Here is a 25,551-nt window from a genome sequence, read left to right as displayed (position 1 = left end):
TTATGGTCCTGGGGATTGAACATAAGGCTTCAGACATGCTCAGCAAGGACTTTTTCCATTTCCAAGCCACATGTCACAGATGACAATGCCAGTCTGAAAGGTTACTAGGAAAGTATCCAGTGCCAAATATTTACCTAGTATGTCAGATATAATCCAGAATTCTCTTTTGTCATTTTTTCTCATTTCTACCACTATAGCCTAAATTTAATTTTTAAAACTCAGTTTACCATATGTGGCTCAAGAACAAGAAAAAACTTGAAGGTGAAGAGATAAACATCACAGCAAATCAAATTATATTACCACACTACTATATGTAAGCAGGAGCCTGGCATACAGTGGATGCATGCTAAACTACAGTTGTCCTTATTGCTCAAAAGAGCCTGCATACAGTGGATGCTAAATTACAGTTGTCTTATTGTTCAAAAGCATTCTTTTGTAGAAAAGAATATTCAAAGAGAAGGAAAATTTGCTGAACCACTTTCTTCTGCCTAGATTTATTCCGATCATTATTATTTTCTCACAGCTCAGGGCTGTATTTCTTCTTTATTTTTCCCCCTTTTTTGGTTGAGCATTGTTATAATTTCCCTAATGCAGTGTCAGATGTACAAAGTCTGTCTATTCGTTATTCTGTCTCTTAACTTGGTATTTGTACTTCCAAATGTAAATAATATCTTTATATACTACAAAAGATACAAAATTTGAAAGTAGGAATCAAGATTTCACTATAAATATGTCCCAGAGTCAACACTTAGATAAATCTGGAATGCCTTCTTCAACATACCTAAACTTGGTCCTGTACCATAACATTTAAAAACATGCATCTGGGGTTGGGGATTTAGCTCAGTGGTAGAGCGCTTGCCTAGCAAGCACAAGGCCCTGGTTTCGGTCCCCAGCTCCGAAAAAAAGAAAAAAAAAAAAGTGCATCTTCAACTGCATCAAAACAGCATGTCTTATTAGATTTTTTTTTTAACATAACTAGCTTACAGGGTTAATCATAGGCTAATGGTACATTGTTTTTTTCTTGATCAAATGTCACACTGTCTTTTGTTCTATATTTTAAAGCGTGTATATCTTCCCACAAAAACTGTTAATATAATTTCTTAGGTAAGTTCTCAAAATGTATTTTGATACCCCATTTAAAAAGTTTTGTTTTCTAACTCCTCTTTCAACCAAGGAGCTTCATTTTCCAATATGAATCAGAGTAGTTTAGACTACATTTTCGTGCTTTGAAGCAGTCCTATGGACTTAAGGTTGGTAATTATAACTGGTCATGGTGGTTCACACCCATTAACCCAGCTTTCGGGAAGCTGAGATAGGAAAACTGCTGTGAGTTGGTACATAGTGAGTACCAGGCCAGCCAGAGGTAGACAGAAAGGTACACTCTCAAACATTAAACAACAGCAACAAACAAAAATAATCCTAGTTAGAAATTGTTATTTTCTTTTTCCAGTGCTCGGGTTCAAAACCTAGGGCTCCATTCCCATACATGGCAGGCAAGCTCACTCCCTCCTAGTGACATTTCAGCCTACCTTTTTAAAATTAATATGAATTTTGAATTAACATTAAAGCTTAAATGTATGAACATCACAAATTAGTTGGAGAGATTCTGAGGTGCCCCAAACCACACAGGCTTCTAGACCCATACATAATGCTGGTGTATTGCTCTGTAATATCAGATAGGATAAATAAGACTAAGAACTACAAAGAAATGGAATAGTAAGTCCCAAACACATTTAGACTAAGACTTCTAAATAAGAGCGTTGACAAGCAGCTCTTTCTGGGGCTGGTAAAAATTATTAACTTGAGAAACTGAAGTACAAAATGATTAGCTCTCTCAACTAGCAAAATCCCTGTCAGGGGTTGGCACTGTAGAGAAAGAGCCCCTTGAAGATAACAAGGTCAACAACTGGGAGTGATTCTCCTGATGGGCTGCTCCATGAGCATCACTAGGAAGCCAAGGAAGCATGCCATAAACAATTGCCTGAGACCTCTAAGACTGGCAGTAAGTATAGCTAACGAGGAGTAAACAGCTTTACAAGCCAGTGTCAACCTCAGTGTAACGTCACAAGGAAGAGCTGCAGCTCTTGAACATGGACTGAACATGGTATTTGCTTACTAGTTCTGAGCAAACAAGCATAGAGGGCATATTGAAGGTGTGGAAGAGTCTTATTTCCACCTGTCACATAGGTTAGCTCTGTTTTAAGGCTGATCCAATACAAAATTCCTGCAGTGGCCAGTTCATTCTCTGACTATACAGTTAGATCGATCTGTAAAGGGTACAACTGCCCAGTTTAACTGAAAGGTTTCGTATGTCAGTAAGAAAAGCAACCACTTTTGATGTTTATGGTGCCCACTATTGAAGCTGTGTCAGAATTGTATCAGTATGAATGATAGGTTTTAACTTAGCTCTGTTGTTGACTTTTGTGAAGTGCCAAGAAAACTTTGATCTGGTTTAAAGTGAGAAGGCGGGGGGGGGGGGGGGGGGAGTACTCTGTCACTTCTGTGGCCCCAGTTGTGCCCTGGTATGGTTGCACACCTGCAGTCACATTGTTTCTTTCTGAGCTCTATGTTCTTTATTAAACAAAAAATATGCCTCAATTTCATTCAGAGACGGCTTTCTAAACATATTTACATGGTATTTGGTGGAGGGTAAGGGGAGTGTCTCTTTCCATCATGTGGGTCCCTGGATCAGCTGTCATGTTAAATGTCCTTACCCTGTAAACCATCTTGCTGAAAGTGGCTTATAAGGCTTATTGAACTTTACGGCTGCTCATAATTTGAATCCCTGAGTTGTTATAAACCAGATGTAAATGAGTGGCCAATTCATTTTCTGTGTACAACGTGTATGGATTTTAGAAGATACATTGTTGAGTTATTTAAATGCACGTAAAGCCTAATATCACTGTCAGCATATTAACCATCAGTAGAAAACCAAGTTGTTTCTTTACTTTTTTTAATTTTGCTGATATGACAGGCTTGGTTTTTTTTAATATAAAATAAAGACATAAAGCAGCATAAAATTCAAGTTTTTACCATCAGGGATGAGTGAGATCGGATTTTACTCTAAGACAGGAAAAGTGTCTGTCCTATGTCACTGTCGAGTATGATCTTTGTTGTCACAAATGCGTACCTTTGCTCAGCTAATACTGATTGTGCTTGGGAAGTTAATTGTTCCCTGTAATGTATGCCATGTAGATTTGTGTGTAATCTTTAAATCATTTAAAAACACTTTAAGTTCTGAAAATGTTTCTAAATCCTCCCACACGTTATAGTCTTAAAGCAGATTTCAAACATTTTAAACTATTCACCTATCAGATTTTTTACTTTTTCAACTATATTTGTTGTAGTATCTAACCCAGTATAACTTTAGTGTTGACAATATTTTATTAGTCTTCAAAAAGTAATCTAAGTCTGGCTGGGCATAGGTAGCACATACCTATAATTTTCTCACTGGAGAAAGGAGGCAGGAGATGGGCAGGGGTCCAGAGCTCAGGGGTGTATTTCAGTATTCCCCAGTATACTGCATCAAATATACTCCATCAAGTATACTGCATCAAGGTTCTTTTGGTTTTCTTTTTGTTTCTTGAGACAGGGCCTTACTGTGAAGCTTAGACTGACCTCAAACTCAAGAGTCACCCTTGCCCCTGCTCCTGTCCCTACCCATTCGCCCCAATGTTGGCATTAAAGGCACTTATCACTCAAAGTTCTTTATAAAGGGGTTGTACAGTAAATATGGAGGTAAGGGGATAAATGGTCTCTGCTGAAACTACTCGACACTGTTGTGTTAATAGTATTGAAAGTAGCTACAGGCGGTATGGAAATGAACAGACAAGGCCAGGTTCCAGTAAAACTTGATCAGAATAGTTGGTAGATCAGACTTGCGGCCTGCTAACCCTAAGTTGTCGACCTGTACTAGACTCAAAGGATACAAAGGCAGTCTCTGTCATCAAGGCCCTGGATACAGAGCCAGTTTTCATTGTACTGTCAGATGCTTTCTAAAATCATTTACCTCTAGCACAGTAAAGCTAATAACCAAGAGTTATAATGTTCTGGGATTTAAGTGTTACATCAGATGATATTAAAGATGTGTGTACACTCCAGTTATCATCTTTGTTCTAGCCCAGCATGGTGGTAAAACATAAGCTGAAGATGGGTGCTGTGGTCTGTTTTCTATGCAAGTATGTATGATAGTAGAACATGTAGGAATTAAGTGCCGTTTAACATGAAGGTTTGTGCCTGGAAACTTCATTTTCTTAATGTTAATCTTTATGAATGTAGGTGAATTTTTTATGGTTCTTACATGATTTTTAACTTTTAAAACTCTGATTAGTAAATAAAAGTTCATGTTTTGATTTGTACTTGAGTTGTTTTAAGTTTGGTTTGGAATCATAAGCAGCTATTTCTCCCAGCATCATTAAAGATATTTAAGGTTTTCAAAAACCAAGGTTAGGGATATCACTCAGGGGTAGAGTATTCCCTGTATTTAGTCCCCGGTCCTCTGGAGGAATAAGAATTTGAGAATTACCAACTCTTTCCTATTAGGTTTCAGTGAGACCCTTCTGCTAACGTCATTTCAAGTGTTCTGAAATGAGCTGGGCAGTGGTGGGGCATGCCTTCAATCCCAACACTAGGGAGACAGAAGCACACCTCTGTGGGTTCAAAATCATCCTGGTCTACAAAGGGAATTCCAGGACAGCTAAAGCTACATAGAGAAACCCTATCTCAAAAAATAAATAAACAAACAAAAAGAAGGCCAAGTACAAGGAGAATATAGGCCCGTCTTCAAGATGATTATACTTAAAAGACATGAGTTAGAAGTTGAACCTGTGAAGAGAAGTAACTCTGAACATTTTCCTGTTGAATCATTGTCTTCTAGTCATAGAGTATATATTACTCAGAAGATTATTTCAGTCAAAGAGGCTGGAAATGATGTCTGTATAGCTATTTACTTCCTCATCCAGAAAGGAACACTGGTTGATTTCCTGTTGTAAATGGTACTTCTCAGTTTCCTTCTCTGATTGTCTAAATGATGGAAAATATGCTAACTTGCTTTCTTTATCTTTATATAAGAAACAAACTTTTGTTCCCAATTTGTCTTCTAAAATATGCTGTTAAATTTTACCCAAAACAATGTTTTTACAACAGAAAAGGTAATTCGGGCATCAGTGTCAGCTCTGTATTGATTTAGGATTGACCTCATCAAAGATGTAAGGACTTTTCTTCTAAAACATTAGTAGAAACCAGAGTACAGGAGACATTTTTTTTCCTAAAGAGGAGGAAAAAGTACCTTATTTCTCATACTGAAATACCCTTGAGATTTAACCGTCCTTCTGTACCTGCACTGTGCCATCTTTGTCCAGTTCCCTTCTCTCTTTCTCAGATCAGTGTACCTCTCCCCAGCTAGTCTTAGATCAGTGTACCTCTCCCCAGCTAGTCTCAGATCAGTGTACCTCTCCCCAGCTAGTCTCAGATCAGTGTACCTCTCCCCAGCTAGTCTCAGATCAGTGTACCTCTCCCCAGCTAGTCTCAGATCAGTGTACCTCTCCCCAGCTAGTCTCAGATCAGTGTACCTCTCCCCAGCTAGTCTCAGATCAGTGTACCTCTCCCCAGCTAGTCTCAGATCAGTGTACCTCTCCCCAGCTAGTCTCAGATCAGTGTACCTCTCCCCAGCTAGTCTCAGATCAGTGTACCTCTCCCCAGCTAGTCTCAGATCAGTGTACCTCTCCCCAGCTAGTCTCAGATCAGTGTACCTCTCCCCAGCTAGTCTCAGATCAGTGTACCTCTCCCCAGCTAGTCTCAGATCAGTGTACCTCTCCCCAGCTAGTCTCAGATCAGTGTACCTCTCCCCAGCTAGTCTCAGATCAGTGTACCTCTCCCCAGCTAGTCTCAGATCAGTGTACCTCTCCCCAGCTAGTCTCAGATCGGTGTACCTCTCCCCAGCTAGTCATAGATCGGTGTACCTCTCCCCAGCTAGTCTCAGATCAGTGTACCTCTCCCCAGCTAGTCTTAGATCAGTGTACCTCTCCCCAGCTAGTCTTGTGGTTTTCCTTCAGTGCTTTCTTTCATGAAGGGAGCCTGCTTAACTCTCTGAGTCATCTCCCCTCTCCCTTACATCCTGAGTAGCTTATCAGTACTAAGCCAAAGTCCTTACAGTGGCTTAGCAGACCCTCAGGACCTACCTCCTTCCTCTCACATCCTCTTCTGCCATCGTCCCCTCCCTGGGTCCAGCCTCAGGCCCTTCTGTGTATTTATGATTCTCTGCCACTATTCCCATGGGGTCCTCTGTACCTGCATGGCTGGTTTTCTCTCTGATCATTGGGGTCTCTCATTGCCACCCTATAGAAAATGGCAACATACACCCACTACTCCTTCCTTCCTTCCTTCCTTCCTTCCTTCCTTCCTTCCTTCCTTCCTTCCTTCCTTCCTTCCTTCCCTACTACACTTTCTGAATAGTTTATCCAGTTTATTCTTTACCTTCAACATTTTATGAAGTGGGAATGTGGCTTAATTTGGTTTTTTTTTTCTGTCCCCATTCGCTAATAGATACTAAATAAATTAGCAAATCCTTGATTAGCAGCAGGGCTGTCGCTGTCTTGCCTCCTGCACCTTGCTTAATTGTCATGAAGTTGGTCTAACTACAGAAGATTTTCTGAAATATCCTCAGAGAAGGAAAACTGTAGCCATATTCTAGCCTTTTATTATAGACTATTAACTATGCTTAAATCTTATAAATACTGTAAGATGAGGGGGAAGCTCTCTGTTTTTTTTTTTTAATCAGAAAAATAATTCTTTGCTTGACAAAGTTTACCAATGATATTTCCATTTTTGTGAGCATAGACTCTCAGTTTAAATACATGAGAATTAGGAGATGTATAGTTCATTTCCAGCATAGAGTCCTAGTGTTAGAAAATGTGGTGTGTCGAAGTTATATGATCCAAGTTTAACAATAGTACCACAGATAAACTCTTTCAAGGTTAGGAAAGCACACATCCTCAAGGTCACACTCTAAAGTTGGTATGGTGGTGTTGCCTAGACTTCATCCTGTGAGTTCTCAGGCCGTTTGCTCATTGCAGCTATGTTTCATTTATAATCCATTTCATAGTCCCTTTTACTGCTCTACTAAATTTTCTAGCCAGAGCATATAAAGAATCGTGTTATAGGCCCCACGCATTTGTGAAAGGATGGTAAGAAGCCACAGTCCACTCCTTTGACAGGGTCTCTCGTCAGCTCAGCTCTCACCTATCTCTCTAAAGAGTCTTCTGAAGTTATTTCAAGGGTTTGACTACAAATCTTTCATTTTCTAGGGGAACTAAATTAATCTAATGTCCAACCTACATATAAATGCACATTAAGATGTCAAAATTGTTGCTGAGTAAATAATACCAAAGTTGGGTAAGAGTTTTTACCTGTTGGTAAGATGCCAGCCTTCCATTGTTTTTCTAAATACTCCATAACTTTTAAGATAGATGATCACTTTAAATGAGCATATTACATATTACATATTACATATTACAGGGCAGTAACCACTTATACCTCAGTTGTTAGCACTTGTTATGTTCAGAGCTTTTTTTTTTTTTTTTTTTTTTTTTTTTTTTTTTTTTTTTTTGATGCTTATCTTAGAGCTCAGGAGTTGTAATGTGGTTCTGGGATTCCTGGATCTTTGATTTCCTGTAAAGCTTTCTTTTCGTTTTCTCATTTTACTATTAGTAGGTATGATGATGAAAATAAGATTTGAGGTTGCTGTGGACACTGAACATCAACTGCAACAACTCTGGTGTCTTAGTTTGGTGTTAGTGCTATGAACGCACACCATGATCAAGGCAACTCTTCTAGGGAATACCATGTCATTGTGACTGGCTTACACTTTCAGAGGTTCACTGCACTACCATCATGGTAGAAGTATGACAGTGTCCAGGCAGACATGATGCTAGAGGAACTACATCTTGATCCACAGGCAGCAGAAGTGGATTGTTTTCTTCAGGCAGCCAAGAGACGGTTCTCTGATTCCACACTGGTCTCCTTCAGCATAGGAGACCTAAGAACCTAGCTATCAGCACAGTATTTCTTCCACCAAGACCACATGTACTCCAGTAAGGCCACACTTCCTAATAGTGCCACTCCCTATGACCAAACATTCTAAACCTATTCAAACTACCACATCTGGGTTTCAGAAACTGAGCATATGGCCAGATCTAACATATTTCAGAATACCTAGCAATTATGGAGCTCGATGTATTGAAAAGAGGCACTCTAGCAATGAAAGTAGACTCATGTCTTGCACACATAGCCAGTTTACTTCAGCATGGCAGCTTCACTGTTTCTTTCCTTAAGACAGTTGAGTCAACAAGAGCAAGCTCTATCAAGCTGCATAAATATGTACAGCATCCTACATAGGTGCCATCGTGATCATCTCTGCATTCTTCTTTTTTAGTGTATGTACTGCTGCAGCAGTCCCTCACTCCTCTTCTAATCAGAAGTCTGGGTGGCAAGTATATGGCTCTAGTTTTGTTTTAAACAGAGAAGCATACTCAGTGCGACTGAAAGAATTTAAGACAAAAGTCTTTCAAAGCAAGAATTGCTAGTTTGGGGGTGCAGTTGATGATAAAACATGAAAGTGGTTGGTGGTTAGCTGGACTCTCCCTCTCTCTCATAGTAAGAGGGTCTCACTATGTAGTCCAGGCTGGCCTGAAGTCATAGCCGTCTCTCACCTCTGCCTCTTGAGTGCTGGTATTACAGATATTAAACTTAGGAAAGGCTTAATTAGTCAGATTGCTAGGAAATCTTCAGCATCATTTGATACCTGGATTTTGAAGAAGTAATTGAATGGAATGATCTGAAATTTCATTTTCTGAAAAGACAGCTGAAACCTGAGCCCTAGTTCCTCAGGCAGGGTTTGTTTGTTTGTTTGTTTGTTTGTTTGTTTGTGTTTGTTTTGGTTTGGGGGTTTTTTTTTTGGTGTGTGTTTTTTTTGGCTTTGTAAGTTATAGCCCACAGTTCTCTATGACATATGCCACCTATCTTGATCTGTGGTAGGGAGAATGTAATGCTTTTGTACACACACGTCTGATTCAGAGTCTAGAGCAAGTAGTTTAACAGATTTTTATCAAAATTTGTTTCTTTCCCCCAAGTTTATCTGTAGGGCTCCTTCTTTTAGTTACAGACTTCATTTCCTGGTAAATCATTATAAATATTAGACAATGTTTGTTATACTTTTTAAAAAGATTTACTTATGGTTATTTTGCCTTTGTGTATGTCTGTGTAATATGTGTAGTGTCTGTGGAGGTCAGAAGAGGGTTTCAGATCCCCTAGAACTAGAGTTACAGATGACTGTGAGCTGCCATGTAGGTGCCAGGAATCAAACCTGGGACCTCTGGAAGAGCAGCAAGTACTCATTGACCACAGGGCCATCTCTGTAGCCCCTTGATTTTTTTCCCCAGTGTTGAAAGACAGCGTTAATATGTTTTTTATCCCCTTCCCTGTTGATTTCACCTTTCTCAGATGTGTTTTCAAAACGAAGTATTAGATGGATGTTGTTAAAAGTAGACAACATGGGGTTGGGGATTTAGCTCAGTGGTAGAGCGCTTGCCTAGCAAGCCCAAGGCCCTGGGTTCGGTCCCCAGCTCTGAAAAAAAAAAAGAAAAAAAAGAAAAAAAAAGTAGACAACATCCACTCTCCCCTCATCCCCCCCCCCCAAAAAAAAGAAGAGGAGGAGGAGGAGGAGAAGGAGAAGCAGCAGCAGCAGCAGCTTTTGCCTGGTGGTAGTGGTGCACTCCTTTAATCCCAGCATTTGAGATGCAGAAGCCATTTCTCCATGTCTCGAAAGCAAAACAAAACAAAAGAGTAATCTGCAGAATTTGCAACTACGAAATTGTTTTTTAAAATAAGACAAATTTAGGAACTGTATAATTCCTTTTAGTACAGGTAATAGAAGCTAGCCTTGTTTTATTCCTTGAGTGTTAATTGTTCAGAGATAAATCATTATTGAAAAAAAATAGATCATGACCTAGAAATAACTCAATGTATTTAAGCTTGGAGCTGTGGATTGCATATCATGGAGGGATCTACCTAGACAAAGAAATGTGGAGATAACAGAATATCCTGGTGTGTTCTACCTCTGTTAAAGTTTCACCAGCCCAGAAGAAAAAGCGTGCCTAGAAAAAACAAACTCTGTGACTTAAAAAAAAAAAGTCTAAAACCTGTCTGCACTCTCCTTTGTGGATGTTTCATAAGAAACTTTCGTTTGCCTATAGTTTTTCTTAGATTGCTTAACAAGTTCAAAACCTTGTGCCAGTCTTCAACACTTTTCAAAAGTCCTGGTATATTTTGGGGTAGTAAGACCTCTGGGTCCTTGTCATTTGGTTTTGTTTATGTGTGTGCACATATACTGGTAGGCAGTCTTATGATTATAGAGCCTTCTCTGGAAAAATTATCAAGTTGCAACATATAACTCTATACAAGATTATTTTAAGTGATGAATGAGAAGTAAAAATCTCCAATTCGTGTGGTGAAAGAACTGGACAGCCAACAGATCCAGGAACTATTAATTAATGTTAGGGGAGGGTGTTTCTCTCCTCACCCCCCATTTTAACATTTTAAAGAAAACTGCCTTGTCATGGTGGCATGTGATCCAAAGAAGTATATACCCTGTGCTCTGTCTCTGAGAGAATTCAGTAGTGGCAACTGTTCCTCATAGAGGACTGGAGGAAGAAATACCATAGAAGTGGCCTGACACCTCTATAGGTGTCTGCCATAGGAGTCCTATTGGACAGCCTGCATGCTTCTCCAGAAGACTGGACAGCTCTTACACATTCTCCGTAGAGTCGTGGGAATTTTCAAAGAGAAATTAAACAAGTATTCTTGCCCCTACCCCCACAAAGTACAGGCTATTTAATTGGTTTCTGTTAACTATAAAGGTGGATATTTTCTATTTTGTTAATCATGAAATATTTCTAGATTTTAAATTAGATTTTGAGATTTTGTAAAGAAGCAATAAAAACCTTGCTATTCCATCTAGATGAGCTTTCTCATGTGTCTTTGCTCTGTGCTAAGTAATGATTTTAAGACGGAGTCACTTGTTTTGTTTTGTTTTGTTTTGCTGATGACATGAGAGGCCAAACCAGGACTGTGGGCAGACTGAGCACACACTCAGCCACATCTCCCGCATCCAAATGATGTGCACTAGTGTAGAGCACAGTTGTTAGATTTTGGTTAAAATCTTTATCTTCATTATTAAGACTTAGATGGAAAAATTTGTTCATGGGGAATTACCAAAATAAAGGTCACAAGCTTAGGTCAGTGATTTTTTTTTTAAAGAGTGGTTACAAGATCACTATGATTTCAGATCAAATAGCTGTTGTCTTTAATGTAGAGCAGTCATCAGTAATGGGGTTAAAGGGTGAACTATTTCACTGGATTTTTATATTCTTGTCTTTGTTTGTTGAAGCGTTTTAGAGTGTGAAGTATACGGACTGGGAAGCAGCATCTTCATTCAGTTCCTTTCTTTGATTTGTTTGTTGTAAAGTAGCACATACTACAAAAATTACAGATAAAAAAATCTGAAATGTGGGTGTCTTGTTATATGCCTGACTTAACAATACTGCCTCAAATTCTGCAAATTTAGGACACTGGGTCTCTCAATTCCTTTCTTCTGGGAGATGGCTTTCATTTGAATTTGTGCACTTGCAGATTCTGCTCCTCCTTGTTTCTGAGATAAGAGCTATGGCTTAGCCAGGCCATCTTCACACAGCAGTCTGACTGCCTCAGCCTCTTGAGGGCTGAGACTATAGGTATATGCCACCACAGTGGGGAGTGTCCATGTTTAACCTCCTGCATCTCTTTTCATCCTGACCTGCCTTGGATTCAATAATTTGTAATTTACTGAATTTCATCCTTCAAGGATTATTGAACTTGTGTTAACTTTTACATATGCTTTCATTACCTTAAATTCTACCCTCTAGGGACTACTTTTCTTAGAAATGATGTCAACTTTTTATGAAGAATTATTTGTAGCATGTTTAGATTTACTTTTCAAGCCAGGTTAGATGGTTTTCTTCCGATAGTGGAATGTGGCTTGCTTAGAAGAATATACAATGAGATTAACTGTTCACTGTCTTTTAATTAAAATTTTCTTTGGAACACTGTAGAATTTTATGTTACTTGAAGCATTCTTGCTTAAGGATAAATTAACAAATATGTTTTTAATGAGATATGACCCTTGTTTTGATTCAAATACCAGAAGTGAAGATGAACAAATGAAGATGAAGACTAAAAAACGCAAAACAAAATTTCATTTAATTTTGCCTGTCTTGCCAAGGAATATCTATTTTGAATCAACAGAAAATGAAGGAAAAAAAAAAACAAACAAAATACAAAGAGACTTTTATAGAGAAGCCTGGAATTTGAAATTTCCAGAACAGTTTTTAGCATAGTTGACTTAACTGAAAACACTTTTTTCCTACATCTTCAGAAAAGAGGTAAACCATTTACTTACCTAGTTTAGGCCTCTGCCTTATGAATATTATAATAGCAACAACTTTTTTTTTAATGGAGAAAGGCAATAAACCTTAAGCTGGGAATCTTGGGTTTGCTAATCAAAGCTGTGTGGCTCCGAGTCACAGTCTTTTTAGGGTCTCTGTCATTCATCATGCTGCCTGTGTGCTCGGGGCTTCCCATCTTGTGATAACATGTGAGTTATTTTAGGTTGTTAGACTAAATGTTGTGAATATTAAGTCTGATCATGACCTAAGTTCTTCTGCAGCATTGTGGATAGAAACAAGTCAGGATGAAGAATTCCTAACAGTGCAGAACTGTGCAGGCGACAGGTCTGCCTGAAATCAGTCTTGAAAATTGGCACTGTCTCCAGCTGACTCGTTTTGTCAGACCGAGTCATAAGATTAACCCCTGACATGTTCCTTTAAGAAAAAAAAAAAAAAAGCAAAGATATGAAACAAGCTCATTGAGCAGCGCAGCACTTGATGGGCTAGAAGCATTCCCTGTAAGATGAGTTGCCCAGAGAAAGGAGCTGCAGCTGTTGCATAAACCGGGGATTTTGTTGGCTGGTTTTGGTTTTGGTTTTTAATAGAAAAAAAGACCTTGTCGTAGAAGAAAACTAATAATTGTGGCAAAGAAAATGATTACTCATATTAACCAGTTGCCATTTTCTTCAGGTAAGGTGCACTTTCAAAGATGGTGCTTGAGAATGACAAATGTAAAAGCCCTTGCTCTAGCAGGAAGGTAGAATGGGGTGAGGGGTCTATATAAATTCCCATTGATTTTCTCCATGATTTTATGGTTTGGGGGAAGAATTTATTAACATTATTATACAGACATGCTCAGGTGTGAGAGGACCTCCTCTCAATTTAGATAGTTGTATATCTGGTGCTTCATGAGAGAGGAAGTCTACCTGGCTTGGGTGGGAGGCTTTATTTTAGTATGACTATACTGTAGCTGTGTTCAGGCACACCAGAAGAGGGCATCAGACCCCATGACAGATGGCTGTGAGCCACCATGTTGTTGCTAAGAATTGAACTCAGGACCTCTGGAAGAGCAGTCAGTGCTCTTAACTGCTGAGCATCTCTTCAGCCCTCCGTTCTGTGTTTAAACTGAACAGTAAATCTTAACCAGTTGTTGATTTTATAGCACCCCCTCTAAAATAAATTTGTTTGGTTTTACTTTGAGTTTTTTTTGTTGGCTTCATTGTTGCCCTCATCATATTGCATTCTTGCCTCTAAAATAAAAGCTGGGGAGGGAATTCTGTTTCCATATGTTGTGATAGCCCATGGTTGCATAGAGGATTTACATTATACTGCTTGTTTTACCAGCAAAGCTAGCAAGCACTTTCTCTGTTGAGCTTAACTGTTGCAGGCTTTTCTTTTCTTACTCATGAAAAAGTTATTTCAGGTACAAAAGAAAATAACTGAAAGTTGTCAGTGTATTGTGGCTTTCCTCTTCTCCTTATTCTCCCATGATTACTATTGAAAAGTATGGTGTTTTTTTAGTAATTAATAGAAAAGAGAAATTTTATCTTAGATTGATTTTTTTTTCAGTTTAGTTATCCTGTCAAAAGAGAACAACTTGTCTATGAAAGACTAAAATTTACTTGAAAGGTTTTAAGACATGGCATTGTTAATTGTAAATCAAAGCTTTTCACACAGTTCTCCAAGGGCTGAAGCAGGCCTTTGTGGTCTCTCAGGAGGGAGGAAGTTTCTTGTGCTCTGCAGACTGGCATTTAATAGCTGCTGTGCAGTGATGTTCTTTTGCAGCTGCTGCTAGCCCTTTTCTCTATCTGGGGAGAGTGGGGAGCTCTCATTGTTGGCCTGATGCGCTCAGCTTTTGAATCCTGTGTTAGTCGGCCTTATTGCCTGGTGCTGTTTTATTGCTGTGACTCAATCAGTATGTTTCCTAAGAATGGTGTTTGTTTGGGGTTTTTGTTTGTTTGATTGGTTCGGTTTTTGTCTCTTACAGACTAGTCATAGAATATTTCAGTGGATTTCTGCCTCATGAAAAGTGTCTTTTAAAAAAGTGATGTGTCCCTTTGCACAGTCCTGCTGTTATCTTTGAAGCACAGAGGGAAGAAATAGTACAAAGAGGGTTTGATGTGAGTAATGAAAAAAATAAAGGTTGTTACTCTGTTTTTTCTGGTTTAGAATCTACCCAAGTGATAAACTGTGAGAACGTTGTAGATAGTAAATTGTGTCTGGGCGAAACATAGAGACAAAGATTCATGTTTTGATTTTACAGTATAATGAGCTAGAAAAATCAGACATTTTTCTAAGAAATGTTTTAACATGAATATGTAACTATAAATAACTTCCATAGGAATAAGGAGAGACTTCTAGTAACTTTACTAGCTAGAATGTACATTTTATCACTACGCTCACCAGCTTTTCAATCGTTAAATAATAACACTTTTTCCTTTTCCATCACCAAATTGCTTATTACATACTAGATGTCCTAAAGGGTGCATTCTTTTGTAAATTATTCATTAGTGTTGTAATGAGAAATCCAAGGAACTTTATAAACAAACTTCTATATTCATTGAACTTTCCCTTTTTAAGAATGTCATTTTAAGCATGGGTAATTTATTTTGAAGAGAATTTCTATTTAAAAAATATTTTTTCACAATGTAACAAAAACAAACAACAACAACAACAACAACAACAAAAATTCTAAAACACAGTAGTTCTAGTCAGTGAAATGGTACTTAAATGATGGTCCACTTTCTCCAGGAAGTAATTTTGAACAAGGCTTAACTGTCTGGATCCTCCTTGTCCTGTGTGATTCAGTGTTTCCAGTTCCTGATTGCTTGATCATGTGTTTATCAGAGTTGAAAGCAACTTTAGAACATGCCAGATGGTAATGTTGCTGGAGGTGTAGCAAGCAAGGCTTCCTTTCACAAGTGCTTTAATTTAATTCAAACTAAAAACAGATTAGCTGAAGATTGGTCAGTCTCGGTCTCTCTTCTCTCTCTCTCTCTCTCTCTCTCTCTCTCTCTCTCTCTCTCTCTCTCTCTCTCTCTCTCTCGTCCGTGTGTGTGTGTGTGTGTGTGTGTGTGTGTGTGTGTGTGTGTGTGTGTGTGTGTGTGTAAATTGGTCATTCTTTGGTACATTTGCGTTTAGGATACAGTGTTTCTTTTTATTTAGATACAGTGTGTGGCTTTGGTATATTTATTTCAGCACTCCAGAGTTTGTCTATTTGGTATCCTCCACCAATGCAAGGATTTGGTGGAAATTGAAAGAAGTTGATTACAGCATAAACCCTCCCTCTGCTCTGTGAGTTGGTTCAGTCCTATTTTGCATAAGTTCCTTTTGAGTAGTTCCATGTGTGAATGCACAGTACTAAGGGCTTGTGCTGCCTGTGTGGGTATATGTGTTGGAGAGAAGCTGTGTGCGTCAGCTGCAAATAACAGTTTCAAAATCAACATGTATTGTGCTTATCCTGTCCCTGGGATGGGCAGCAATTCTTTGATGTATTACTACAATGGGAAAACGGTAAGCCTTTTTCTTTCTTCATACAGTGCCTTACTGACTTATTTAATGAAAAGTAGTGCGATTTTTCTGCACTTGAGTAAAATCTGTGCAGGTTTTATTCTTTTACCATAAGTTAGATTGTATATTTATTTGTGTCATTGAAGTCCTATCTTTAACAGTTACTTGAAATAGTGACTCCAGCAGCTTAGTAGTTGTTGGCTTTTAATTAGTATATACTTGAATTTGAGTTCTTTTTAGTTTAGTATTTCTAGCATAAGCTTGAAAGTACTTATTTTTACATTCTCATATATTACAAACATAATTTATACATAAGGACATAAACATATTGAGTATTGTGTGATGCTTTGTAGATGGATGGGAAAGATGAAAGTCATCCTGGGCATTCATAAAAAGAACAAGTATGAAGCTCTGGGAATGATTAGGGAAGCAGTCAGCTATCGAGGGCCGTGTTTCCTGTTTGGAGTTTCAGGTCCAGCCTTACTTTCCTGGGATACCATCTGTTTCTAATCATGTTAGAATTCTGACCCTGTGGAGATTTATAACACAAATCACTATTTTTTTAAAAATGTGTTTCAACATTTTCAAATAATATAGTCCTAGTCCATTTATAACCCATTTTTAGGTATTATATAGTTTTCTGTATTGCTAAGCAAGAATAATCTTTTTTTTAATTACTCAGTGTTAACTACTTAGTGTATTTTTGAAAATCAATCTTTAAAAGAAATAGGAATTTTGTATATTGTAAAAAGTATCCTGAGCGATTCAGAGAGAGTTACCATTGTGAAATGTCTGATACACATTGCAAAGCGTTACCGACCCTGCTGAGTGCTCACCTGACTGTGGCTTAGAAGCTGCATCCTCAGCTTTGTTCTGGTTCTCTCACATTTTAGGAAAAATGCATTTGTTGTAGCTTCAGTGATTTTTGTGGAAAGGCATTTTAAGTATTAGCATTTTAATTTTTGAGAACTAATTACATTTTTCTAAAAGAGTATAGAGTTTGGTGTATTCACTCTTTCCTTTTTTGCCACTTGAAAGTGTTTAAAAGCAGCATGTGCTGTTGGAAGGCCAGTGATAACTGGTAGAAGGGGTTGTTTCATCTGTTTACTGCTTCTGTACTTTGGATCCATCTAGTGGGTTAATTGTGGACTTTTGAGTAAGGTTTATTAGTAGATGATAGGCCAAAAAGATACTAAGCTCACTGGAAATATATATTCAAGCTTCTTGTAGTCAAGACCTGTGGAGAATATAAGAAGTAGATTTAAGTGGGCAAGCCACATTACTTTCTCGCTAATAGGTTTTTTTTGTCAGCTGCCTTTCAAATATAAAAATATAATAAAAAGAATACCCAAACCCCTTTTTGTCCAATTCCAATTAAAAGAAGTCTGTTAAAGATGGCATGTAGGTGTGTGAGCATACACACATGTAAATTCAGTGACGTTCACTTTCTAAGATCCCCGTGCTCAGGTCACTGCCATAGGCATGCATCTCTTTGTTCTTCACTGAGAGGGGCAGTGGAACAGTTAAGCATTTGCAAGTTTATAAGACATGACATACTTGGTATAGTAGAGATGTATGGCTTGAAAATTGATAGCCCTGTGCCTAACATAGATCAAAGGTGACCTATATGTTCTTGGAGAATATATAAGGCAGTCATATTGTTTCAGTCCTATGTCACGAGAGTCTATGCATCTTAGTTTTATACATGGTTATTCTCTAATAATTACAAGAATTTTATTGAAATTATGAAACACATCCCTAATATCGTTTTCTACAGTAAGAGCACTATTTAATGTGTAATTATGCTGTCTAAAGTGTATGTGACTACATCATCATAATGGTATCTATTAGAAAGTACTAGCCCACTAGGTTTTCATGTAAAAAAGTAAAACTATTAATATTTTGACTCTAATGGATTTTTGTGTAATTTTGGTGGTAAGCTTAAGGTTATTAATTAGTTCTATTTCATTGATTTAAGATAATATATAGAACATTAGTATTTTAAATGCTAGTGCATTCCCATTGATTTTATTGTTTACATGGCATAGCAGGTGCTCCAAGAAAAACTGAGCAGTCCTGGTCTGAAGCACAGTGCCTTTTCTTTCCCAGCATTTGATTTTAAGTTTTCAGTTCTGTTCCCTGTACCTGGTTGGTTTGAGATTTTTTTTCATAAACCCAGTCAGATGCTAGGAAAAGTGAGATTAGCCAGAAAGGAAGAACCTTGTGATGTCAAGTGTGTTACATTGTTACATTGTTGGGAACATAGCAGAGTTAATGTGTTAAGTGCAGAAGAACCAGAAATGTTAACTGTTTTTTCACTATTTGAAGACAGATGTCCTGTGTCACTTGTATGACTGTACTGTGCAGGGCACTGTAAAGTATTAATCTCCATGTTAAATTGGAGAAATAGAACTACTCTTGAACAGTATGCTTTTTTTTAAGATTTTAAAAAACATCAAGGGATAGTAAATGTCTGAAGCTTCATTTTTAAGAATTTAGCCTGCATTTAGTCACTTACTGACACAAATGATGTTCTTTAAGCAAAAAATGTCGTCTTGCAGGAACATTAAGACTGGCATTTCAGCCTGTCTCTAATCTGAGCAGCCTCTTTTATTATTTTTTTTATTATCATTATTTAGTTGGTTAAATGGTTCAAGGTACCATAAACCAAAGATACCTCAAACTTTCAAATTATTTAAAGCAATGAAAGACAGGACAAAAGTAAGCCTCAAATCACATTCTGAATGCTGAACTTCTTGTGTAGGCCATTCCAGGCATGAAGAAGTTTGTGTCTGACTCCTTTCAGTCAAAAAGCTGTCTTCATTTAAATACTGTGAGCCTCATTTCATAAATAAGGACAATGAGATATTAAGTTCTGAGTTTGAGTCTAATTTGTTCTCCAGGATAAGTCTTTTCTTTTATGTCACAGGAGTGCGTTTGTCTCCACAGTGAACTCAAAGAATCCTTGTTACCACTTGTGTCTGTAATGCATAGCAAGTAGAACAAGAAAAACACTAGAGCACCTTCACAGATACATTAAATGTCTGATCATAATGCTAATTGTCTTAATTCTTATGGGTGTGGTTTCTCAAACTGTGTGTGGGGTGTATGTGGGTGTGTTTGTGTAGCTGTATGTCTCTGTGTCTATCTGACTGTATGTGTGTCTCTGTCTCTATCTGTCGGTGTATGGCTGGAGAGAGAACCCAGAGCCCCAAATATGGGTGGCAAACACTTTACCAGTGATATCTACCTTAGCCCAGTCAAGCAGGAATTTTCAGTTTTTGTTTAAAACACCTGTTAACTGTTAGAGATGTTAAAAGCGTGAGAACTTAAACTGTCTGATTCCCTTTTCTAATATAATTTATTATATTAAAAATAAGTTTAGTCATAGTTTGGTCTCTCTGTGTCATGCTGTGTTTTTTCATAAAAACTAGAATGGCAATGAATTTATATTACATTGTAAATTATTATAAGACTTATTTTTCAAATGAGTATTTCATTGACCATCAATAAAAGTGCGTGCGCACACACACACACACTCACACACACACACACACACACAAATGTGAAAGTATATAAAGTTGAAGCTATGTTCTTTTGGAGAATTTAGTATTTAGTTTCTGTAAAAGAAGACAGTATAATAAATTCAAATGTGCAGACCATCTGTGGACCCAGCATGTTAAGTGTAACATTTTTATGATGGAAGCAGGGAGTCATACAGAAATTTTCTGAACAAGTTATGCTAAAGGCATTGAATGATAAGAACATTTGCATAAATTGGGGGGATGGGGCTAAGACTAATATATAAACCAAGGAAATTGAGGGTTTTTTTTTCTTTTTCTTTGATCCAACTCATTGCAGATATCTGTGAATTAAAACCATAGGCCTTGTTAGGAAAGGTGATTGTCCACAGTTTGCCTTATTTGTGGTTTTGGCATAAGTAAACATTCCTTTCTGCCTGTCCATGAATGTATTGGAAAGGGACCAGAGGCTTCTCGCTCATCTAGTAATATTTTTCATGTAGATAATTGTAAGGTAATAAACACTGTTCAGCATATTACCTTAGAAAGTAAAGACCAAGTTCTTCTTTTAAAAGGCTATTTTCTGAAGAAAAAGAAAAAATGTGATTATTTGGAAAATAGTTGCATATATTAGACAGGTGAAATGTATATTTGATGAAAATTAATTTTCAAGCTCTGCCTCATTTAATTTGGGGAAAATTTCATCACAATTAAAAGCGGGAATATTAAAACGTTCCTTCTGAACCAGGTGGTGATGGTTTAATCCCAGCACTCTGGAGGCTGAGGCAAGTGGATCTCGGATTTTGAGGCCAACCTGATCTACAGAGTAAATTCCTGGACAGCCAGGGCTACACAGAGAAACCCTGTCTTGAAAAACAACAAACCATTGTTCCAAGGCACTGAAAACTATAAATACCAATTATCCTAGAGAGGAAAGTTTTTACAAGTTTCTACAACCTAGACATGTCTCTGGAGATTTGGTGGAAAGACAGGGGAAACTTAGAAAGTAAAGCCTATTTCCCCCACTTACAGAATCTTAGTGTGCCTTAGCAGCTGGCTGACAGGAGGAAGGGTCTTAGGTGGGTCCAGCTGTTCCTGCACTTTCTTCACATCGCTTCCTAATGCTCTGAGCGTGGCACCTGTGCAACTATCCATAAAACTCTAACAACAGATTGGACTTTATTGCAAAATTTACCATTTTAATGTTCTATCAAAATACTAAAAATATTAAGCTATTTGTCAAATCCAGTTAAACTGACACTCATAAGTTTACTTTAACAGTTTTATGTAGTTTCCTTTGAGGTCATATTTAACTTTGATTAGAGAGGAAACAAAGAAGAGTAGGAAGACCTGAATTTCTGCTTCACAAATCAATTAAAGGTTTGTTTGTTTGTTTGTTGGTTTGTTTGTTTGTGTCCTGTAGTACATGTAGATGCATATGTATACAAATACTGGACCCAAAGTAGTGAGAAGAATCTGTGTTTTCAAAGATGTGACACATCCTCTACTGTCTGGCACTTGTTGGAATATAATTTTTAATGCCAAAATTTTATTTATTCAACAGTCTCCTTTTACAAAATTCAGATCTTAAAAATTAGAAAGTGGAAACTCTTTGTTGTGTACTAATGTGTGTTAACTTATGTAAGTTAATCAGCAGTAACTTAATTGAAAAGTCAATGTGTCTAAGAATTGCCTCATTTTTTTCCTTTGGAAGCCCTGGAGTGCTGGCATAAGTATGAGTGTTTTACATTATACTCCCCGAGATTTATATATGGCTTTAATACAGGGTTTCGGTTAGGTTGGGATTTTCCTTCTTCTTTTGATCTGGACTTTCTTTCTCTTTTTTAGGTTTTACGTGTCCAGCTAGATTTTATAAAAATTTGTATTTGTACTAGTGGAGATGTACTAAATTGCATACGTCATCAAGATAACTCAAGTGGTTATTTCTGAATATAATGTTTTTATTTTCAAACTGGTAATAAATTAGCCAAATAATTCTTTTTATTTTCTATTTTTAGAAATTGTCATGAATTGTACTGAAAATAATTTGTTACTAGTCTAGAATGTTCACATATTAGTGGTTTGTGTTAGCATATTTAAAAATTTTTAATGATATTGAGTATACTGATGGAAGCTTAAAGAGAACTGTTATTCAAACCACCCAGGCAAAAGAGCCAATAGGACTCTACACTTGGTGTTCAGAAAGAAACGCGTATACTTCTCTGCGCCTGCAAGTACTGATGCAGCCTAGGCCTCCGGCATGCTTAGGGACGTGCCTGCCACTTACCACACTCCCAGCATCCGTGCTTCTTTATTCCAAATTACATGACAATTTTCAAAATATTTTGAGAATTTGGACTGTCTTTTATAGGCCTTGGAGTATATACAATTTCAAAGTACTTCTTTCAAAGTTTTTTATGTAGGTCTAAACATCTGGGTAAAGGACTGTTAGCCATGTGTGGCAGTTTAAATTAAGAAAATAAAATTAAAATTCCATTTTTTCTTTGTACAATCTACATCTCAGGTGGCCACTGGATAATGGCTGCTGCATTGCATGGCACATAGGACAGCATTTTCTTATCACCTGAAGGTCTTCTTTTATTCTGGGGAAAGGTCCTGTAAGCAATAGTCACTCACTCTAACGAAAAGTCTCCCTCCTTATCTTTTGAGCTATTCAGAGTATCAGTCATCAGAATATGGACTTATTTATCTTTTTAGCTAAAGCTTCTGGGGTGTGTGCGTGCGTGTGTGTGTGTGTGTGTGTGTGTGTGTGTGTGTGTGTGTGTGTTTTGCATCTTTTCTCAGTAATTGCCACACTGATTATGCTTCCTTGTTGTACAGTACTGTTGCCAATAATAATTACAAAAGGGGTGCATTGAAAAAAGATGTAGTGCACAATGCCAACCTTTAGAGCTTCAGAGTTCTCTGCACCAAATCTGAGGGTCCTTCATATGTCTAAACTGAAGCATCCAAGATCGGGAGGAATCTGTCTTTGCCAATTTTGCTACAGTTGGTTGCAAAGTAAAATATTTTGAACATAATTGCATAGTCACTACTGTAAATATCCCTGAAGTGTGCTACACTGTCTTTTTAAATTACCCTGGGTTGCACAGTATGAGAACATTCAAGATACTGGTAAAGAATTTGTTCTTGTCAACCAGACTTGCTGATGATGGAAAGAAGTATGATATGACTTCAGTTGTGGTCTGACTTAGGAGTGTCTGTTGAGCAGATACCACAATAGTGCCCTTCTACCTTCCTTAAAGGCAAAGTGGCATTTCTGCAGTAGCTGGCCGTGCCTGACTTTCTGAAACTGAAGCTGGAACTCTAAGCAAATTCCTATGTAGAAATTAAATAGAACATCTTAAGATATCTAGTTGTCTTTCCCTCTATTATTTTTAAATAGTTGACTCCTGGTAGATTTTAATCATCTTAAAGTGTAAGTATTCACTCCTGTCTCTTAATTTTAAGGCTGTTTGTTGTGCTTCAGAATCATCCTTGAGATTTAAATGTATCATTAACTAGAATAAAAAAAATTGGCATCTGTGTACAGGTGATTGGATGATATAAGCAGCCTGGTTTTAATTTGTAGCCGGTACTGATTGTGACGAAGGAAGACTTGCTCTTTTTGTAGAATTGGCTGACTGTTCCACACATCTGGAGCCAATAAACTCCCTGACCACATCAGTTGTGCTTTGATCTGAACTGAGACTGGCACAACTGCCGGTCCGTAGCTCTGCATCTGTGTTTTGCGAGCCATGGCTGAGATACCAAAAGCAGAGTTAGAACAGTGCCAGAGGGCCTTTTAGAGCCACAGACTGCAAACTGTTTCTGTCATGAAAAACTGAACTTGTACTCGTGTATAAACAGTAAAGCTGCTTAGAGATTTATTTACTGTCTTCATTTGTAAGGTCTCTTCCTTTGTGGGGGAGGAGAGTGTTTGGATTTTTTGTTTGTTTTTTTTCAAGACAGAATTTCTCTATATACCCCTGGCTGTTCTGGAACTTGTTCTGTAGACCAGGTTAGCCTCAAATTCAGCATTGGGATTAAAGGTGTGTGTCATTCTGTTCAGCTTTATCTTGTAAAGCTTTTATGTTCAGAATTTTTTTTCTCTACAAAAACCAAACTTTGCCTGTAATATGAGGTCTCACCCTCATTTTCTCATTCCCCTTAGGAGCCTTCGTGCAGGTCAGTATGTATGTGGTTTCCTCTGATTTGATTTACTTACCTTAGTTTCCTCATTCATGTAATAGCCATTATTCTTTATTTAGCAGAAGTCTGTGGATCGAAGTAGATATTTCTCTTTATTGTTGTCATAAAAGCAAACTTAAAAAAGTTTTGAATAATAAGTACATCGTATCTGACATACAAGGAGCTGAAGGTACCAAAGACAAATATAAATCAGCAAGTTATTTTGAAATTTAAGGTGATAAATAATATACATCTTTTTGTTGCATGAAGTGACACATCAAAACTGGATTTTTTTTTTTTAATTCTCAGGTGTGGGGTTTACATGATACTTTGTACTGTAACTTGAATTTTATTTAGTAGAATTGAAGTAGAGACTTATTTCTGACAATGTGTAAGGAAAAGCATGTGTTCTACTGTCTTCTGCATTTGATTCTGGTTTGTATTTCCAGCAAAGGCTAGACACTTACTCTCCTTGTCTTGGGGAGTTCCATACAGAGAAGGGCAAGAATATCCAGTAATGCTAAGATTAGGAACTGAAACTTCATTGAGTTTGTTTGCTTGCTTACTGATTTACTTATTTAAAATGGATCTCACTCTGTACCCTAAAGTAGCCTTGAATTTGCTATGTAGCTAGAGCTAGCCTTGGACTTATGGAAGTTCTCCTGCCTCAGCCTCCCCAGTCTTGAGATGGCAGATGTGAACCACCATGCCAGGAAAAGAAATTTAAGAATATAGTTAGATTATTTTCCTGAAGAAAGTTCTCTCTCTCTCTCTCTCTCTCTCTCTCTCTCTCTCTCTCTCTCTCTCACACACACACACACACACACACACACACACACACACACACACACATCTGGAACTGGAATTATGGATCATTACCAGCCGCCATATGGATGCTGGGGACAGAATCTGCATCCCCTGCTTTTAACTACTGTGCCATCACATCCAGCCCCTAATATAATCTTTCATGAAATAGGTTTAAACCAGAAAATTAGGTTAAATACATACATGTGTCACACTCTCAGTCAAGACTTTGTGTATAATTTCTAAGAACATAGCTTCTCCCAAACTTTTCAGGGGCCACAAGTGTGTGTTTCTTTTATGTACAACAGGCTGCACTCCTATGAGTAGCGTCAACTATCACAAAACTTGTGACAGATGTCATTAGAAACTGACCAGTAGCAGTACTGAAGTGGACTACCTTCTCTTGGGATGGTAGGAGTATAGTGTGTTAGCTGCATCTCACTGGCTGCTTACTGCATTTCAGAAGCACAGTGCTAAACATCCGATTACAGACGTGACTTCATCTTATCTTCCCCTTTGAGGTATAGGATAGAGCCACCTTACTGATGAGAAATTCAAGCCTCAGGAAGACTTGAAATCTGTATGGTTAATGCCTTTCAAGAAGAATAAATTGTGATAGCTTGTGAATATATAGTTGATAGTTTTTGTAATTGTTTTCTAGTTGCTCCCATTGTAACCTTGGCATAAGAATCAGTACCAAGCCCCAGGGCCTCATTTGCTAGGCTCTACCACTAAGCTGTGTGCTCTGAACCCTGGCTGATCCCTTACTACTATGGAAAGCATGTGCTTTTCACACATGTTAAGCACATCATGTACCAAAAGTCTTTTTCCTGGTTCTAAGATGTAACTGTTGCTGTTTCTTCTGTAGACTTCCAGAAGTTCTCAGTGACCATACAATATATATCTTTTTGTATATGTCTTCATAATGATAATGCTAACTTTCTCTGAGTGAAATTTAAATTTTGTTTTATAGTAAAATGTAATAGATATATTAAAACAAAATTAATTTCTTATGCTGCTACGGTTAACTCATTTTTCTCTTCTCTCAT

At 37.7% G+C, this 25,551-nt stretch overlaps 1 protein-coding gene and 1 long non-coding RNA gene across 24 annotated transcripts in view; one reads left to right on the top strand and one right to left on the bottom strand.

The window, feature by feature from the left end:
- Nucleotides 1-25,551, top strand: part of Tcf12 (transcription factor 12) — a 311,137-nt gene that overhangs the window by 241,253 nt on the left and 44,333 nt on the right. For 7 of the 23 annotated variants that reach the window (XM_006243354.4, XM_006243353.4, XM_063264982.1 and 4 more), the window contains exon 1: nucleotides 15,819-15,989. In XM_006243354.4, the coding sequence (XP_006243416.1) occupies nucleotides 15,819-15,989 (171 nt within the window). 23 annotated transcript variants of the gene reach the window in all.
- Nucleotides 881-25,551, bottom strand: part of LOC134480205 (uncharacterized) — a 31,399-nt gene continuing 6,728 nt past the window's right edge. Inside the window, exon 2 of the long non-coding RNA XR_010054432.1 lies at nucleotides 881-23,785. This is a non-coding gene — a long non-coding RNA (uncharacterized LOC134480205). The remainder of the gene's footprint in view (nucleotides 23,786-25,551) is intronic.

Source organism: Rattus norvegicus, chromosome 8 (assembly GCF_036323735.1).
Source record: "Rattus norvegicus strain BN/NHsdMcwi chromosome 8, GRCr8, whole genome shotgun sequence".
NCBI classification, from domain to species: Eukaryota; Metazoa; Chordata; class Mammalia; order Rodentia; family Muridae; genus Rattus; species Rattus norvegicus.
Note: the sequence above shows the minus strand (reverse complement) of the source record. Positions and strands in the feature narration are given on the sequence as shown.